A 19,268-nucleotide genomic window follows, 5' to 3' on the forward strand; every position below is an offset into this window, starting at 1 on the left:
CTACTTGTTGTTTTATATGTATTTTAACTGTGTTATTAGCTATATTAACTGATGTTCCCCTTTAAGCTGCTGTGAATAACTTTAATTCGTCACTGTTCTCCCTTGAATTTATTTTCCTCACCTTTTCTGTTAAATCTATTATCCGCAAAATGCATAATGCATGGAAATGCCCAAGAGCCCTTTCACACTGGGGCATGGACCACATTAGCGGTAAAGCGCCGCTCGTTTTAGTGGTGCTTTAAGAGGAAGTAAACCCTGATGAGTTTACTTCCTCTTTCATTCCCTGCAAAGGCAAAGCATAATGGACTACTATGTATCGCATAGTAGTCCATTATGTGTCACTTACCTGACACAGGAGCCAGCGATGTCACCGCTGTCCCCTGTAGTCCGGCGCATCCATCTTTTCAGTGTGGTCTCGCAGCTCCGTCGCTGTCATTCGGCGAAGCCGTGATGACGTTACTCCCGCGCATGCGCACGGGAGCCGACACGCGCGGCAGCTCCATTGTTGGAAATGCCGCGCTCAGTGCGCTTGCACGCCGCTGTCTACAGCGCCTGCGCCGTAGACAGCGGTGCCTGTCTTCGGGCAAATATCTCCTAAACCGTATAGGTTTAGGAGATATTTCTTGGACCTACAGGTAAGCCTTAATCTAGGCTTACCTGTAGGTCAAAGTGGTTTGTAAGGGTTTACAACCACTTTACTGGTGCTGTGCGGGTGGGGGCGGGGTGCTTTTAACCCCAAAGAAGGGGTTAATAGTGCTGCTGCCGAAGCACTTTGCAGGTGCTTCGGCAGCGCTGCCCATTTCTTTCAATAGCAGGGGCGGCGCAGGAGCGGTGTATACTGCGCTCCTTCACCACCCCAAAGGTTCTGCTTGCAGGACTTTTTGTAACGTCCTGCAAGCACACCACCCCAGTGTTAAAGCACTCAGTCTTTTACATTAGGGTGGCATGGGAGGCGTTTTTCAGGAGCTGTTTTTAGCGCTAAAACGCCTGAAAAATGCCTTCAGTGTGAAAGGGGTCTAAATATCAGTTACTGGGAACCTTCAACGGCCATTTATCTAAACTCTAGTCCATGTCTGCCTGCTTAAAGCATTTGTTATGCTAAAAAAAAACATATTCCCATAGCCACCCTGGTGGTATGATTAGGTCAGATTTTTACAACTCAAAGCGGTACAATCGTTTTGCATAGCAATTTGGCGTTTTTATATTGTAGGCCTGTAATTCTTAGTAATAACACACTTAAATCTGTCCAAAACGAGTCTAGTAGACCTCCCGGGTATGATAACGTTTGAAACACGATATCATAAATTATAATTAAATTATTTAAAAAAATGTTTTTAATTTCCCCAAGATTCACTATTGCTCAACTCTGCAGGTGTTCTAATTTACTATTGCTGTTTTCTAGCTGCTCTAAAAGGGCATTGGACAAAGCACTGGGGACAAAAGGGATGTGAAATGAGAAATGATTTCATACAGTAATGTAATCTGTAAGAGACTGTACAGTATGTGTTATGAATTTAGTACTTTTTGAATTTGCTGCCAGGCTCCGCCCCTGTGCATTGTGATGCTCTCAGGGAACGGAGCCTGGCACACAGAGGCAGAGGACATCGCATCCTGGGGACAAGGTCAGTATACTGCACCAGGATCCTGCAATGCAATACCGAGTGTGGCTCGGGGGTTACCGCTAGTGGTACCGAAATTTAACCCCGAGCCACACTCAGGATTACCGCCAGGGAGGTTAAAGCATGAATACCAGCACAGTGTTTGCTGTGTAATTTGGCCCTTTGTAGCACCTAAAGTACCTGTCTGGTTCTGCCCTCCACTCTGTAAACTGACCACAGTGTATCATGGCTGCTGAGCCCTGACACCATGGTAAGTTTACGTGCCTCCGTGATCTGCAGTTCTCCCGGGGGGGGGGGGGGGGGAGAGGCTGTCCTCTCTCCTCCCTGCCTGTTGGTTGTGTCAGTCAGCCCACCCCTCCCTCCTCTCCTGCAGAAATAACTGTAATTTTCAGACACTCGCTTGTCTTCCTTAAAGCTATGTGCCCAGTGCATCTGTTTTTTATTTTAAAAAATGCCATCCTGTACTGTTTCTGAGCGGTGCTCACATGACCGGCCGCCTCTCTCCTCCTACTCGCCACTAATATCAGCGGGGGATTCTCAGCCCCTCCTGCTGTAACTGTCTAATTGGGAGAGGAAGCAGGGACCGGTCACGTGAGCGGAGCTAGGAAATACCGTATAGAACAGCATTAAAAAAAAAAAAAAAAAATGATACATTGGGCACATAACATTTAAGGAAGGCAGGTAGTGCCTGAAAATGACCAAGTGGGGTTACAACCACTGATGGTGCATGTGGCCTTTGCATTATCAAGTAGGTGTATGTACCAAACTAGCCACTGTGGGATTGATTTACTAAAGGCAAATGGGCTGTTTATTTTGCAAGGTAAGTTGCACTTTTCAAGAGAATTTTCCCCAGAGCTTAGTGAATGTGGTAATATTTCACTTTTGCAAAGGATACCCAATAACGTGAAAGGTTTAAAAAAAAAAATAAAAAAAAAAAAAATTTTTGCTTGCATGTGATTAAATAATGAAAATCAGCAGGTCTTTACATGATTCAGTAAGCTCTGGGGAACATTCCTTTACAAAGTGAACAGTCCATTTGCCTTCATTAAATTAACCCCTGTGTGTTTTTATGGGACATGGTGCATTTTTCATTTATTGTCCATTGTCAAACCTGGATATCATAACCTATGGCTTTCAAAATTCTCTCTAAGCAAATGATCACTAACCTAGAATCTGGTTTCTTTACATATAATATGTTTTACATGGCAGTGGTCATTGGATAGGTTGATACTAATAAAAAAAAAAGTGACCTGGAAAAAAAACAGAATTTACGTTTTTTCCAGGTGGGATGGGACTATACGGGGACACTGTCACTTTGCCTTGAATATGTGTATTGATGACATTCACTCCTCCTTGGTTTTGGCTACAGACGTACTCCTGGTATAGATAAGTAGATGGACACACTAGCAGGTGTCAATTGCCTTCTTTAGGCTTGATTCGCACCTATGCATTTTTAGTGCTTTTTGCATTTTGCAGATTTGCACTATATTCCATGGTTTCCTATGGAACACGTTCTGTATAGCAAATCTGCAAAAAGCACGACAAAAATGCATAGGTGTGAATCAAGCCTTATGATCTCTTTATAAAACATACCTGCTTAATAACCATTTGCTATATTTATTGAAGAGGAGTGTGCAGGGAACGCCTGCATAAAAGTGGAGACCCATTGAAATTGGGTAGCTGAACAAACTCTCCTATTGTGTTTTTAGCAAAACGTATTGTCAAGTCAGGATTTTTTTTTTTCCTCCTTTTTTTTTTCTTTTTTTTTGCCAATTTATGCTCAGATTTGTTCTTCAAATCACTTCATTGGTTTCAGTACCAGTTACTTAAATGTGGATGTAAGTAAAGCAGACTTTGCTGAATATTATAAAGCTCCTCTAATCTGCACATCTTTTAAATGAGTCAGCATAATAAATCAGGCTTTTGTTGCTTGCAAGTTGAGACATTGTTCAAATGAAACTATGCCCACCCACTGCAAACCAGCAAAGGCTTGTTTTGGCATATGTGTTCGGCTTCTATGCAAGGTTTTTTTTACGTCAATGAATATTTGACAAAGTGGAAAACTGCATAATGTTCATGTTATTGTGTGACATCATCCAAACGCAGATGGTGTATTAGCATTATCAGATTTGTGTGTTTATTTTATTTTTTTGTTTTGTTTTTAGTATAGTGTAAACCTTGTTTTCACATTACAAAGTTTGAAAGCATTTTACCAATTATTTTCTTAAACCTCCCTTGAAACAGTTGTAGCCAAAAAAAATTATACTACATTGTATAAACCAATAAAATCAAGCAACTGGAGAAATACTTTGTAAGGCCTTATGAATACTGAGGCTCAAAAACTCCTATTTCACAGGTGTCTGATGTGTTATTTATTTTTTTGCCTGCCTCTAAGCCTTCTTTCACATATTTTGAATATGTTTAATAATAATATTTCCTGCTTTAAAAATTTTTTTTTTTGCTAGTTTTTTGCAATTTTCTGCTTTTGAATGGGCTGTCCTACAAATGCACCAAAGAAGCTCCAGGATCTTTTCATGCATGGCACTTCTTTTACTGTGTGTTCTGTAGTGTGGCAAAACAAGCATCCTCTAACTGTACTTTGGGTGCCATTAACAATTTCCAGCGCATTTCCAAAATGCAGGCAAAACGTGCATTTTCTCTGGGCTTTATCACATGTTCTAGAAACACCGCATGCCAATGGAGCCTAAACGTTCCTCCATGGTTTCTTTTTGCTTATGTGGAGCTAGCTGGAAATATATTCTGGATGTGAATGCTGCAAGCAGTGCTTAAAACCTAACTCTCTTCTTGTCCTCACAGAAACTGAGGGTTATCTTCCCCCCCCCCCCCCCCCCATAGCTATGTATGTGGATAGCAATAAAACGGCTTAGAGTCGCACTGCCTCCTGTTGGCACACCTTCAAGAACAGTATATGGACTTGTCACGTGCTGCCTTCCTGCTTTGTCATTATAATGGATCTGAGATTCTGGGTATGGAGGAGGAGAGTATTCAACCTCTGCTATATGACAGTACTCGAGCCTGAGCAGTCTTTTTCCAGACCCAAACACTTTTGTGGGGGCAATGAAATCCATATAATATTCAATACTGGTGCTTACTTGAGATGGAATCCTACAACATAGGCAAGGGAGTTTAAATCAGTGAATATAGTTTGCTGGGGGAGTAAGCTATCAGGAGGCACTGTCTATCTGTCCTTATCGGGCAGGTGATGACAGTCCTTTAAAATCTGTTGCTTAGTATATATGGTATATTAAATATAGATCATAGTATTTCATTTCAAATCCTCTTGTGCTAATTGAGTATTTTTTATTTTTTCTGTTTTCTTTTAACAGACAAATTGGCACTATGACCCGACGGCCCAATACTGTTCAGGATATGATGCAGAATATATCCGCCAGCTTAGCAAGAGCAGAGATGATTGTGCAGCATGTAAGTAATCTGATTTAAAAAAAATTTTTTTTTTTTTATTTCATTGTATTCCATTGGAATTTTCCTTTTTAAGCAATACTTATCTTGCCAATTTAGAACTGTAGTAAATGTTAAAAAGTGTCATTTTTGACAAACCAGGCATCCGTTTTCTATGTACGTAAAAGATTTATTTTCAGCGCTCTTAGAAAATGAAGTAAATAAAGGCTAATGTAACTATGGGAACGTGAATATTGTGAGTGAAATTTAGCATGCTCCTGTGTAGTGATGGACGAACTTCCGACGGGACGTTTCGCGAACGCGAAACGCGAACGGACACAAACGTTCGCGAAAACGACCGTTCGCCGCGGGCTCCATTGACTTCAATGGGAGGCGAATTTCGCAAACCTTTAGGTCGAATTTGCGGCCACGGGGTAATTATTAGGGGGTAGCACGTAGTCCCACCACCTGGACAATAGCATAATACATGTATGAGGTGAATTTGGGATCGATAACTACAAGCATTTTTTTTTTATTTGGGAAATTGTTCTGACAATTCAGGACTATGGAGCTAATGAAGGCAATGGAGGAGAGGGAAGGTCAGGGACCAGGGTAGGCAAACAAGAGGGTGCAGGAGATACAGAGCACTGACAGCAGCACCGTAATACAGAGCACTGACATCAGCACCGTGACATACAGCGCTGACAGCAGCTCCGTGACATACAGCGCTGACAGCAGCTCCGTGACATACAGCGCTGACAGCAGCTCCGTGACATACAGCGCTGACAGCAGCTCCGTGACATACAGCGCTGACAGCAGCTCCGTGACATACAGCGCTGACAGCAGCACCGTGACATACAGCGCTGACAGCAGCTCCGTGACATACAGCGCTGACAGCAGCTCCGTGACATACAGCGCTGACAGCAGCTCCGTGACATACAGCACTGACAGCAGCTCCGTGACATACAGCGCTGACAGCAGCTCCGTGACATACAGCGCTGACAGCAGCACCGTGACATACAGCGCTGACAGCAGCTCCGTGACATACAGCGCTGACAGCAGCTCCGTGACATACAGCGCTGACAGCAGCTCCGTGACATACAGCACTGACAGCAGCTCCGTGACATACAGCGCTGACAGCAGCTCCGTGACATACAGCGCTGACAGCAGCACCGTGACATACAGCGCTGACAGCAGCTCCGTGACATACAGCGCTGACAGCAGCTCCGTGACATACAGCGCTGACAGCAGCTCCGTGACATACAGCGCTGACAGCAGCTCCGTGACATACAGCGCTGACAGCAGCTCCGTGACATACAGCGCTGACAGCAGCTCCGTGACATACAGCGCTGACAGCAGCTCCGTGACATACAGCGCTGACAGCAGCACCGTAAGCAGCCCCAGGAGGAAGTCAGCACAGCACAGGGATGGTGTGATCCCCTCATAATAAGAACCCCCAGGAGGAAGTCAGCACAGCACAGGGATGGTGGGAGCCCCTCATAATAAGAACCCCCAGGAGGAAGTCAGCACAGCACAGGGATGGTGGGAGCCCCTCATAATAAGAACACCCAGGAGGAAGTCAGCACAGCACAGGGATGGTGGGAACCCCTCATAATAAGCAGCCCCAGTAGAAATATGACACCGCTCAACCTCTTCAAAGAGGAGGGTAGGGGCATATAGTACGGTGTGCTTTTTTGGGTCAGGGAAGTGAGCCAAATGAATTAAGAAGGTCTGTGTGCTTGATTCCAAAAATTGTTTATAGACATATACATGGTCTACTGATCACATGTGTTGAATTCCTCCGAGATCCATGCCTCATTCATTTTTAGAAATGTGAGGTAGTTAACACTGTCGTGAGCTAGGCGAGTACGCTTATCGGTCACAATCCCCCCTGCTGCGCTGAACGTCCTTTCGGACAGGACACTGGATGAGGGGCAAGCCAACAGTTCGATTGCAAATTGGGCAAGCTCTGGCCAGAGGTCAAGCCTGCCCACCCAGTAGTCTAGGGGTTCATCACTCCTCAGAGCGTCCACATCGGCCGTTAACCCAATGTAGTCGGACACCTGACGGTCTAGGCGTTCCCTGATGCTGGATCCGGATGACACCTGTCGATGGGTCGGCTGAAAGAATGACCTCATATCCGAAGTCACCAACACATCTTCAAACCGGCCTCTTCTTGCAGGCGCTGTTGGATTGGTACCCGCAAATCCTTCTCTGGGAGTGGGAATTGCTCCTCTGCCAGCGCACGCAAAAGCAGAATGCAGCATTTCTCGAAGCAAGGCCTGGAAGTGCTGCATTCTGACAGCCCTCTGCGACGGCGGTAACATTTCCGCCATTTTGTGTTTGTACCGGGGATCTAAGTACGTTGCCACCCAGTACTGGTCCTTGACCCTCATGCTTTTTATACGGGGGTCCCTATTAAAACACTGGAGCATGAAGGCCCCCATTTGCACTCAAGCGGAAGGTATGTGGTGGTGGTGGTGTTGTTGGTGGTAGTGTCTTTGGGGGTGCACATAGCAGAGAGTGAAGAAGAGGGTGCAGATCGAGAGGATGAGGAGGGTGCAGAAGAATAAGGCTGAGTGAGCCACTCAACCAAGTCTGGTGCGTCCTTTAAAGTAATTGAACGCACCTTCTGCAACTTCCCACTTTGGCTCAAGGCTGTTGCTCCTGCCCTACCCCTACCACCCCTGCGGAAGGGCCTGCCTCTTCCTCTGCCTGTCATTTTTTAAATCACCCTGTGACAAAACTCTTAGTCCCTATACCGCTGAAGGACTGCTGCAGTATAGGGCAGCGGTCAGCAGTAGTGCACGTCAACCCTATGTATTGTGGACCGATAGCGGTCCTTACAGAACAGCAGACTGTACTGCACTCAGGCCTATGTACCGTAGCACCCTATACCAAGTTACCAGTCCTTATAAAAACTTTTGTGGACCAAGCAGGTTGTGTGTTAGTGATTAGCAGACTGTACGTCAGTCCCTATACCAATGAAGGACTGCTGCAGTATAGGGCAGCGGTCAGCAGTAGTGCACGGCAACCCTATGTATTGTGGACCGATAGCGGTCCTTACAGAACAGCAGACTGTACTGCACTCAGGCCTATGTACCGTAGCACCCTATACCAAGTTACCAGTCCTTATAAGAACTTTTGTGGACCAAGCAGGTTGTGTGTTAGTGATTAGCAGACTGTACGTCAGTCCCTATACCAATGAAGGACTGCTGCAGTATAGGGCAGCGGTCAGCAGTAGTGCACGTCAACCCTATGTATTGTGGACCGATAGCGGTCCTTACAGAACAGCAGACTGTACTGCACTCAGGCCTATGTACCGTAGCACCCTATACCAAGTTACCAGTCCTTATAAAAACTTTTGTGGACCAAGCAGGTTGTGTGTTAGTGATTAGCAGACTGTACGTCAGTCCCTATACCAATGAAGGACTGCTGCAGTATAGGGCAGCGGTCAGCAGTAGTGCACGGCAACCCTATGTATTGTGGACCGATAGCGGTCCTTACAGAACAGCAGACTGTAACGCACTCAGGCCTATGTACCGTAGCACCCTATACCAAGTTACCAGTCCTTATAAGAACTTTTGTGGACCAAGCAGGTTGTGTGTTAGTGATTAGCAGACTGTACGTCAGTCCCTATACCAATGAAGGACTGCTGCAGTATAGGGCAGCGGTCAGCAGTAGTGCACGGCAACCCTATGTATTGTGGACCGATAGCGGTCCTTACAGAACAGCAGACTGTACTGCACTCAGGCCTATGTACCGTAGCACCCTATACCAAGTTACCAGTCCTTATAAGAACTTTTGTGGACCAAGCAGGTTGTGTGTTAGTGTTTAGCAGACTGTGCGTCAGTCCCTATACCGCTGAAGGACTGCTGCAGTATAGGGCAGCGGTCAGCAGTAGTGCACGGCAACCCTATGTATTGTGGACCGATAGCGGTCCTTACAGAACAGCAGACTGTAACGCACTCAGGCCTATGTACCGTAGCACCCTATACCAAGTTACCAGTCCTTATAAGAACTTTTGTGGACCAAGCAGGTTGTGTGTTAGTGATTAGCAGACTGTACGTCAGTCCCTATACCAATGAAGGACTGCTGCAGTATAGGGCAGCGGTCAGCAGTAGTGCACGGCAACCCTATGTATTGTGGACCGATAGCGGTCCTTACAGAACAGCAGACTGTAACGCACTCAGGCCTATGTACCGTAGCACCCTATACCAAGTTACCAGTCCTTATAAGAACTTTTGTGGACCAAGCAGGTTGTGTGTTAGTGATTAGCAGACTGTACGTCAGTCCCTATACCAATGAAGGACTGCTGCAGTATAGGGCAGCGGTCAGCAGTAGTGCACGGCAACCCTATGTATTGTGGACCGATAGCGGTCCTTACAGAACAGCAGACTGTACTGCACTCAGGCCTATGTACCGTAGCACCCTATACCAAGTTACCAGTCCTTATAAGAACTTTTGTGGACCAAGCAGGTTGTGTGTTAGTGTTTAGCAGACTGTGCGTCAGTCCCTATACCGCTGAAGGACTGCTGCAGTATAGGGCAGCGGTCAGCAGTAGTGCACGGCAACCCTATGTATTGTGGACCGATAGCGGTCCTTACAGAACAGCAGACTGTAACGCACTCAGGCCTATGTACCGTAGCACCCTATACCAAGTTACCAGTCCTTATAAGAACTTTTGTGGACCAAGCAGGTTGTGTGTTAGTGATTAGCAGACTGTACGTCAGTCCCTATACCAATGAAGGACTGCTGCAGTATAGGGCAGCGGTCAGCAGTAGTGCACGGCAACCCTATGTATTGTGGACCGATAGCGGTCCTTACAGAACAGCAGACTGTAACGCACTCAGGCCTATGTACCGTAGCACCCTATACCAAGTTACCAGTCCTTATAAGAACTTTTGTGGACCAAGCAGGTTGTGTGTTAGTGATTAGCAGACTGTACGTCAGTCCCTATACCAATGAAGGACTGCTGCAGTATAGGGCAGCGGTCAGCAGTAGTGCACGGCAACCCTATGTATTGTGGACCGATAGCGGTCCTTACAGAACAGCAGACTGTAACGCACTCAGGCCTATGTACCGTAGCACCCTATACCAAGTTACCAGTCCTTATAAGAACTTTTGTGGACCAAGCAGGTTGTGTGTTAGTGTTTAGCAGACTGTGCGTCAGTCCCTATACCGCTGAAGGACTGCTGCAGTATAGGGCAGCGGTCAGCAGTAGTGCACGGCAACCCTATGTATTGTGGACCGATAGCGGTCCTTACAGAACAGCAGACTGTAACGCACTCAGGCCTATGTACCGTAGCACCCTATACCAAGTTACCAGTCCTTATAAGAACTTTTGTGGACCAAGCAGGTTGTGTGTTAGTGATTAGCAGACTGTACGTCAGTCCCTATACCAATGAAGGACTGCTGCAGTATAGGGCAGCGGTCAGCAGTAGTGCACGGCAACCCTATGTATTGTGGACCGATAGCGGTCCTTACAGAACAGCAGACTGTAACGCACTCAGGCCTATGTACCGTAGCACCCTATACCAAGTTACCAGTCCTTATAAGAACTTTTGTGGACCAAGCAGGTTGTGTGTTAGTGATTAGCAGACTGTACGTCAGTCCCTATACCAATGAAGGACTGCTGCAGTATAGGGCAGCGGTCAGCAGTAGTGCACGGCAACCCTATGTATTGTGGACCGATAGCGGTCCTTACAGAACAGCAGACTGTAACGCACTCAGGCCTATGTACCGTAGCACCCTATACCAAGTTACCAGTCCTTATAAGAACTTTTGTGGACCAAGCAGGTTGTGTGTTAGTGATTAGCAGACTGTACGTCAGTCCCTATACCAATGAAGGACTGCTGCAGTATAGGGCAGCGGTCAGCAGTAGTGCACGGCAACCCTATGTATTGTGGACCGATAGCGGTCCTTACAGAACAGCAGACTGTAACGCACTCAGGCCTATGTACCGTAGCACCCTATACCAAGTTACCAGTCCTTATAAGAACTTTTGTGGACCAAGCAGGTTGTGTATTAGTGTTTAGCAGACTGTGCGTCAGTCCCTATACCGCTGAAGGACTGCTGCAGTATAGGGCAGCGGTCAGCAGTAGTGCACGGCAACCCTATGTATTGTGGACCGATAGCAGTCCTTACAGAACAGCAGACTGTACTGCACTCAGGCCTATGTACCGTAGCACCCTATACCAAGTTACCAGTCCTTATAAGAACTTTTGTGGACCAAGCAGGTTGTGTGTTAGTGTTTAGCAGACTGTGCGTCAGTCCCTATACCGCTGAAGGACTGCTGCAGTATAGGGCAGCGGTCAGCAGTAGTGCACGTCAACCCTATGTATTGTGGACCGATAGCGGTCCTTACAGAACAGCAGACTGTAACGCACTCAGGCCTATGTACCGTAGCACCCTATACCAAGTTACCAGTCCTTATAAGAACTTTTGTGGACCAAGCAGGTTGTGTATTAGTGTTTAGCAGACTGTGCGTCAGTCCCTATACCGCTGAAGGACTGCTGCAGTATAGGGCAGCGGTCAGCAGTAGTGCACGGCAACCCTATCTATTGTGGACCGATAGCGGTCCTTACAGAACAGCAGACTGTACCGCACCCAAGCCTATGTACCGTAGCACCCTAGACAGACCAAGTTACCAGTCCTGATAAAGAGCTTTGTGGAACAAGTGAGTTGTGAATGATTAGCAGACTGCAGCAGAAGGGCAGCAGTCAAGTATAATATTCTTTCTATATTTGGAAGAAAGAATATTATACGTGTACAAGCCTATTACCGTACCACTGATACCAGTCCTGAAAAGAACCTTTGTGGAACTAATAGTAACAGCAAGTCTTTAAAATTATCCTCACTGCCTGACACACTGCTTCCTGCCTGTCCCTATACAAATTGGCAAAAAAGAGTAGGCTGGAACGATTAGCTGGAACAGCTCTTTTGTGGACCTGATAGTAACAGCTAATGATGATGATGATGATGATGATGAAGAAAGACTAATCTGGCTGAGCTGTCCCTAAAATAGCAGCATACAGCGCTCTGTCCCTTTATCTAAACTGACAAAAGAAACTCAGGCTGCTGACCTAACACCTATACCAGTCCTGAAAAGAACTTTTGTGTACCAAATAGCTAGCGTTTTCTCTGTCCCTACTCCACACAGGATCCTTTCCCTACAGTGACAGAAGAAAGAATGTAAAATGGCCACCGGATCGGGTGTATTTATAGGTTAGGGGGAATGTCCAAGTGTCCATGAGCTGTCATGTCTCAATTGGTTGTCCTGTAACACATGATAAACGTGTCACGAAAGGTTAAAGTTCTTGTATACATTAAACACGTAAGTCCGCCGGGGCGAACGACGGAAAAAGGCGTTCGAACCCGCGGACGGCGAAAGTCGGAAATTCGCCGCGAAACGACCGCCGGGCGAACCGTTCGGCCATCACTACTCCTGTGATAGTTTGTAAGATCAGCCTTTGATGACTTGGTTTAAATTAGACTTTTAGTTTAGTACAGTGGCCTTTTATAAATCCACATGCTTTGTGCAACAAATATGGCCGCTGGTTGCTTACAAGTATGACTGTTGGGCTCCTACCGTCTTGTAATCAAATTACATCCATTATAACTCTTGACAACAGCTGTTAGAAATCTGCCCTAGTGTAATTTCCCCATGCTAGTTGCACATAACAAATGGAGTGCAACGCTTTTCACAAAATTTGTTCTAACAATATCAAATTAACTGTAACCTAACAAAGAAGACAAATTAATTAGAAGTGCTTTTGAATTGTAGTTCTAATATTTCAACAGAAACTGATTTGAGGGTTGCATAGTGTATCGCCTATGTGTCACATTCCTCTTACTCCCTTGGATTTTACGATATGCTTCTTTCCAAGTCTTAAGCTAATTTGCAGAATTTCACAAGAAAAAGGCCAGATGAAAGAGAAATAATGTCATTATTTGTAATTTAAAGTGCATACATACATCTACGTGCAGTGGGCTAATTAAACTAATAATAAAAATAGAATCTAAAGCATGCTTCACGGTCCCATATAATTTGCATAAGCTCCTGCACAGAAAAAATGCTGCTAATGGTGAACAATACACTGTTTTGTGCCACAAATAAACAGGGGGCAAAAAAAAGAGCACAGGAGAGTATGATAGAGATATCTAATATATCTATATATATATATACATAGTTGGTAGGGTTGAATAAAGACACCAGTCCATCCAGTTTAACCTGAGTGAGTGTCTACAATTGTCCCTATCCCTGTACATTGCACACTCACATTGGTCCCTGCCCTCAAGGAGCCCACAATCCAAGGTCCCCATTGATATACTAGGGCCAATTTTGGACAGAAGCCAATTAACCTACCTGCATCTCTCTCTATATCTTCAACTATGATGTACGCTTGTGCACTTTTATTCATTCACCAGATTGTATTCTGTGTCTTATCTACAGTGCCTTGAAAAAGTATTCGTACCCCTTGACATTTTACACATTGTCAGGTTACAACCAAAAACGTAAGTGTATTTTATATGATAGACCAACACAAGGTGGCACATAATTGTAAAGAAGTGGAAGGAAAATTTATAAATGGTTTTCAATTTTTTTTTACAAATGTGTGAAAAGTGTGGCGTGCATTTGTATACAGCCCCCTTTTACACTGATACCCCTAACTAAAACCTAGTGCAACCAATTGCCTTTTAGAAGTCACCTAATTAGTAAATAGAGTCCACCTTTGTGTAATTTATTCTTGCTATAAATATAGCTGTTTGAAGCATTCAGAGGTTTGTTAGAGAACCTTAGTGAACAAACAGCATCATGAAGGCCAAGGAGCACACCACACCGGTGTGGTGTGTTCCTTGGCCTTCATGATGGGAACACATCGGTCAGGGATAAAGATGTGGAGAAGTTTAAAGCAGGGTTAGGTTAAAAAAAATAAAAAAATATCCCAAGCTTTGAACATCTCAGAGAGCACTGTTCAATCCATCATCCGAAAATGGAAAGAGTATGGCACAACTGCAAACTTACCAAGACATGGCCCTCCACTTGACAGGCCGGGCAAGGAGAGCATTACTCAGAGAAGCAGTCAAGAAGCCCATGGTAACTCTGAAGGAACTGCAGAGATCCACAGCTCAGATGGGAGAATCTGTCCACAGGACAACTATAAGACTGGGTTCACATTGCTGCGGCAGCGAGAACCGGATGTGATTCGCACCGCACTGCAGTGCAAATCACATCCCATCTCTGTGCGATGCGAGTTCAGCCATACAGATAGTATGGCTGAATTCGCATCGCACCCGCCGCAAACTTGCACGGGACCCTTTTTTTGGTCCGCTGCAGAATCGGATCGCATGGGTGTTCACACCATGCGATCCGATTCCTGTCCGAGTTTGCAGATCGCACTGCGATATGCAAACTGATCTGGGGGTGTCATTAAGGTTTTACTGACACTCCCAGCAGTCCGCATAGGGCAGTGTGAACTGCTGGCGGGAGGCATGCGATGCGGGAACCTGCCGCGGATTCGCGGCGTTCCCGCATCGCTCCAGTGTGAACCCAGCCTTAGTCATGCAATTTATGGAAGAGTGGCAAGAAGAAAGCCATTGTTGAAAGCCATAAGAAGTCCCGTTTGCGTGAAGCCATGTGGGAGACACAGCAAACTTGTGGAAAATTGAACTTTTTGGCAAAATGCTGTGTGTGACGGAAAACTAACACTGATGTGCACTATCACTGCACATCACCCTGAACTCTCCATCCCTACCATGAAACATGGTGGTGGCAGCATCATGTTGTGGGGATGTTTTTCTTGAGCAGGGACAGGGAAGCTGGTCAGAGTTGATAGGAAGATGGATGGAGTCAAATACAGAGCAATCTTAAAAGAAAACCTGTTCGAGTCTGCAAAAGACTTCAGACTGGGGCAGAGGTTCACCTTCCAGCAGGACAACGACTGTAAACCTACAGCCAGAGCTACAATGGAATGGTTTAGATTAAAGCATATTCATATGTTAGAATGGCCCAATCAAAGCCCAGGCCTACTGTATTTACAATTGAGAATCTGTGGTAAGACTTGAAAATTACTGTTCAGATGCTTTCTATCTAATCTGACAGAGCTTGAGCTATTTTGCAAAGAAGAATGGGCAAAAATGTCACTCTAGATGTGCAAAACTGGTAGAGACAAACCCCAAAAAGACTGGGAGCTGTAATTGCAGGGAAAGAACAAAATATTGGCTCAGCAGGGCTGAATATAAATGCACGCCACACTTTTCAGATATTTACTTGTACAAAATGTGAAAATTATTTATCATTTTCCTTCCACTTCACAATTCGTGCCATTTAGTGTTTGGTCTACTACATAAAATCCCAATAAAAGACATTTACGTTTTTGTAACCTGACAAAATGTGGAAAATTTTAAGGGGTATGGATATTTTTTGAAGGCAATGTATTTTGCGTCCTGCCCCCCAGCGCCCGCGCCATTGGATTTGATAGCGCAGCCATTGGCTCCTGTTGCTATCAATCTATCCAATCAAGAGCCGAGAACCCCGGGCAGAGAGGCCCAGCGAGTCTCCGTCCGGAAACGAAGGGCTCAGGTGAGTAAAACAGGGGGCACGGTCACTGTCAGAAGTTTTTTCACATTAATGCATAGGCTGCATTAAGGTAATATGCAAGTGTTTTTAACCCCTTTAAGTAGCAGAGGGGGTTGTTAATCAGTTTCAGCCACTTTGTTGTTAATGAAATTAACAGGTGCACTAGATGAGCAACAATGAGTGGAACTCCAAAACAGGAATGGGTTTACACTGACCTTTCCCCCTACTCTTTTCTGACTGTTTTTAACTAGTTTTGCATTTGGCAGGGGTCAGTGTCACTACTGGTAGCATAAGGCGATACCCAGACCCTATATAGGTCACACACACAGTCCAACTCCTCCAGGATGGCACATCAATAGGTGAAGTGGATGGAGGAGAGTTCAAGAGACAGGCAGTTACTCTAGGGGAGCTGGACAGGACCATAAAATGTCCTTACCCATCGGTAGGACCGGTATCTGTTTTTTTGTGCAAGGAGGAACAAGATGAGCACTGCCAGAGCCCTACAAAATGACCTCTAGCAGGCCATTGGTGTAAATGTCTCTCACCAAACAATCGGGAACAAACTTCATGAGGGTCTGACATCCACTAGTGGGCCCTGTGCTCACTGCCCAACACCGTGAAGCTCGATTTGACATTTGCCATTGAACCCCAGAATTGGCAGGTCTACCCCTGGTGCCCTGTGCTTTTCCCAGATGAGAGTAGGTTCACCCTGACTAAACGTGAGAGACGTGGAAGGGTCTGGCAGAGCCTTGGAGAATGTTATGCTGCCTCTAACATCATTCAGCATGACCAGCTTGGTGGTGGGTCAGTGATGGTCTGGCGAGGCATATCCATGGAGGAGTGCACAGACCTCTACAGGCTAGACAATGGCACCCTGACTGCCATTAGGTATCGGAATGAAATCCTTGGACCCATCCTCAGACCCTATGCTGGTGCAGTGGGTCCTGGGTTCCTCCTGGTGGCTACAAGGCCTGGCCTCGTGGCAAGAGAATGCAGCCAGTTCCTTGAGGATGAAAGAAATTGATACCATTGAATGGCCCCCATGCTCACCTGACCTAAATCCAATAGCACAGCTTTGGGACATTGGGGGTTATTTACTAAAGGCAAATCCACTTTGCACTGCAAGTGCACCTGAATGTGCACTTGGAAGTAAAGTCGATGTAGATCCGAGGGGGACATGCAAGGAAAATAAAAAAACAGCATTTTAGCTTGCACATGATTGGATGTTAAAATCAGCAGAGCTTGCACTCATTTCAGATCTACCCCTTACATTTAGAGCGACTGCATTTCAAGTGCAAAAGCAGTGCAAAGTGGATTTGCCTTTCGTAAATAACCCCCATTGTGTTAATCCATCCGACGCTGCTAGGTTACACCTGAGGCTGTTCAGGAGCTCAGTGATGCCCCGGTCCAGATCTGGGAGGAAATACCCCAGGACACCATCTGTCATCTGATTAGGAGCATGCCCCTACGTTGTAAGGCATGCATACAAACACATGGGGCCATGCAAACTACTGAGTACCATTCTGAGTTGCTGCAATGAAATTTCAGCAAAATGGACTAGCCAACTGCATAATTTTTTCACTTTGATTTTCAGGTGTCTTTGAACACCTTTTTGAACTGTAGGTTGATCATTTTTATTTCCATCAAAGGATGTGGCATTCTCTTGTTCCTAACACATTACCCAGTCCATATCAGTATAGATATCCAGCATGATATATTTTTCCCCCATTGATATGTGATATATTTTCAAAGTGTTCCTTTAATTTTTTTGAGCAGTGTATTTAGACAATCAATTTATCTAAAATATTGCACTTTATTAGTTACTCACATTGGATGTTTATTTGGCTACCCACATAAATTTTTATTAGTGCAAGCACTGCACCATATTTGATATAGTAGTGTACAAATGAGAGCAGCAGCTCGGTAGTTATAGGTTTTGGGGGAAGTTTAATTAAATTTAAGATAATTCAGAGTGCATGTTAAGGCCAAAAAGTATGCAGTACATATCTCAAATACATGTGCATTTTCCCATGTTGTATCCCTTTATAAAGGCCCTACAAGTACAGAAAAATCCCTCTTAATCTGCCAGATATGAACTTGACTATTAAACTCTGCTGTGGACTGTGTAGTATCACGCCTGTCCATTGTTGACATACTCAACCACTCAGATCTCTACAGCATAAAGGTTTACCATTCTGTAGTTCAAGATAAGCACTAGGAGAGCTCTTTGAAATAAGAGGACAACGCCGAATTTCTGTCCAAATTTTTTTTGCAGTTATCAAGCAGATCAAACAAAATGCTTCCAATGGTAATTAAGTAGACCAAAAGGAAACAAATAGAGGTTAATGTTTATGGTCTCCATGCATTTTAAAGTAGCATTCCTGCTGAACACTATATATTTTTTAAATGTTCCCTCCCACCTACCACTACCTATGTTGTCTAACCTGTGTAAAAGAATGTGTATATAATCAAAGCGGAGTTCCTGACATTTTTGTGTTCTAATAAGTCAGCAGCTACAAAAAAGTTGTAGGTGCTGACTTTTAATAAACACACTCTCGCCTGTCCCGTGATTCAGCGATGCGGCCGCCTGAAGCCTTGGTTCTCTCCCCAGTGCCAGAATCACTAATGTGGGCACCCGGCTGGGACAGCTTGTGGCTTCACAGCTGGGTATGCACTGTGCATGCGTAAGTCGTGTTGCGCATTCTGAATGGCCAGGCAATCTTCTGGGACCTGACACGTGTCCCAGAAGATTGCTGGGAGGGAGGGGGAGAGGAGAAGTTAAGCGGCCTGAGCGGAAGTGCGCGCTGGGTACCTGTCAAAACTACAAAAGGACTCCACCTCCACCTGGGTGGAACTTCACTTTAACCATTTTTAGCCCAGTTTGGTCACATGATCCTGCAGCTCCATCTCCTGCTCGTCTGTTAGCCAGGGGCTGCTGTAGGAGAGAGGAGCGAGTGCCAACAATGGCTGCTACTGATGCAGATGATTATGTGCCTGGACCAGAGCAGGCTGAAAATAGATTTAAAAAAAAAAAAACTGTACTTTCAACACGGCTAGGCTGCAGGAGGGGAGAGGGGACATTTTTAAACATAGTTAGCGTTAGGCAGAAATTCCACTTTCAGTTTCTAATTCTACTCTCTTGTATACAAATGACAGCCGCAATCTAACTGGATGCTGCTGGCACTACCTCTTCTCCCTTTTGTTGTATAAATCAGCCTGAATAATTTATGTACTGTTTTTACTATTTGAGCAGTATAGTGAAACGTATCCTTTGGTGCATGCTTTTTAATATACAGGGGCCAATTCTTCACCAAAGTGAAATTCATGCACTTTGAATGAGACAATTCTCCTCACACCTTGCTTATGTACAGTATCCACATAAAGGTAGGCCTTCTCTATACCCCTCAACAGTTAAAGGGAGGTTCCAGCTTTGGAATAATACTACATGCGGTCCTCCTTTGAGTAGGTCCTACATAGTTCTGAGCCTTTGTAGACGCCACTGACCAACAGATATGCATGATTTTCTGGTCTCTGCAGCGTCAACCTGAGTAGAACTAATTGAATTCTCCATTTTGGGGTCAACCTGAATTGAACAAATTTAAACTCTCCTTTTCAGAAATCTGAATTCTATCCAGTCTGTGCATTCT

General features: G+C 45.2%; 1 protein-coding gene across 4 annotated transcripts in view; it reads left to right on the forward strand.

Moving 5' to 3' along the window:
* Positions 1–19,268, forward strand: part of DSP (desmoplakin) — a 97,747-nt gene that overhangs the window by 32,327 nt on the left and 46,152 nt on the right. For all 4 annotated transcript variants that reach the window (XM_077492153.1, XM_077492152.1, XM_077492154.1 and 1 more), the window contains exon 2: positions 4,967–5,063. In XM_077492153.1, the coding sequence (XP_077348279.1) occupies positions 4,980–5,063 (84 nt within the window). In that variant the 5' untranslated portion in view covers positions 4,967–4,979. The remainder of the gene's footprint in view (positions 1–4,966; positions 5,064–19,268) is intronic.

Source organism: Lithobates pipiens, unplaced genomic scaffold (assembly GCF_037356315.1).
Source record: "Lithobates pipiens isolate NorthernLeopardFrog02 unplaced genomic scaffold, aLitPip1_a1.2 Scaffold_19, whole genome shotgun sequence".
Taxonomy (NCBI): domain Eukaryota; kingdom Metazoa; phylum Chordata; class Amphibia; order Anura; family Ranidae; genus Lithobates; species Lithobates pipiens.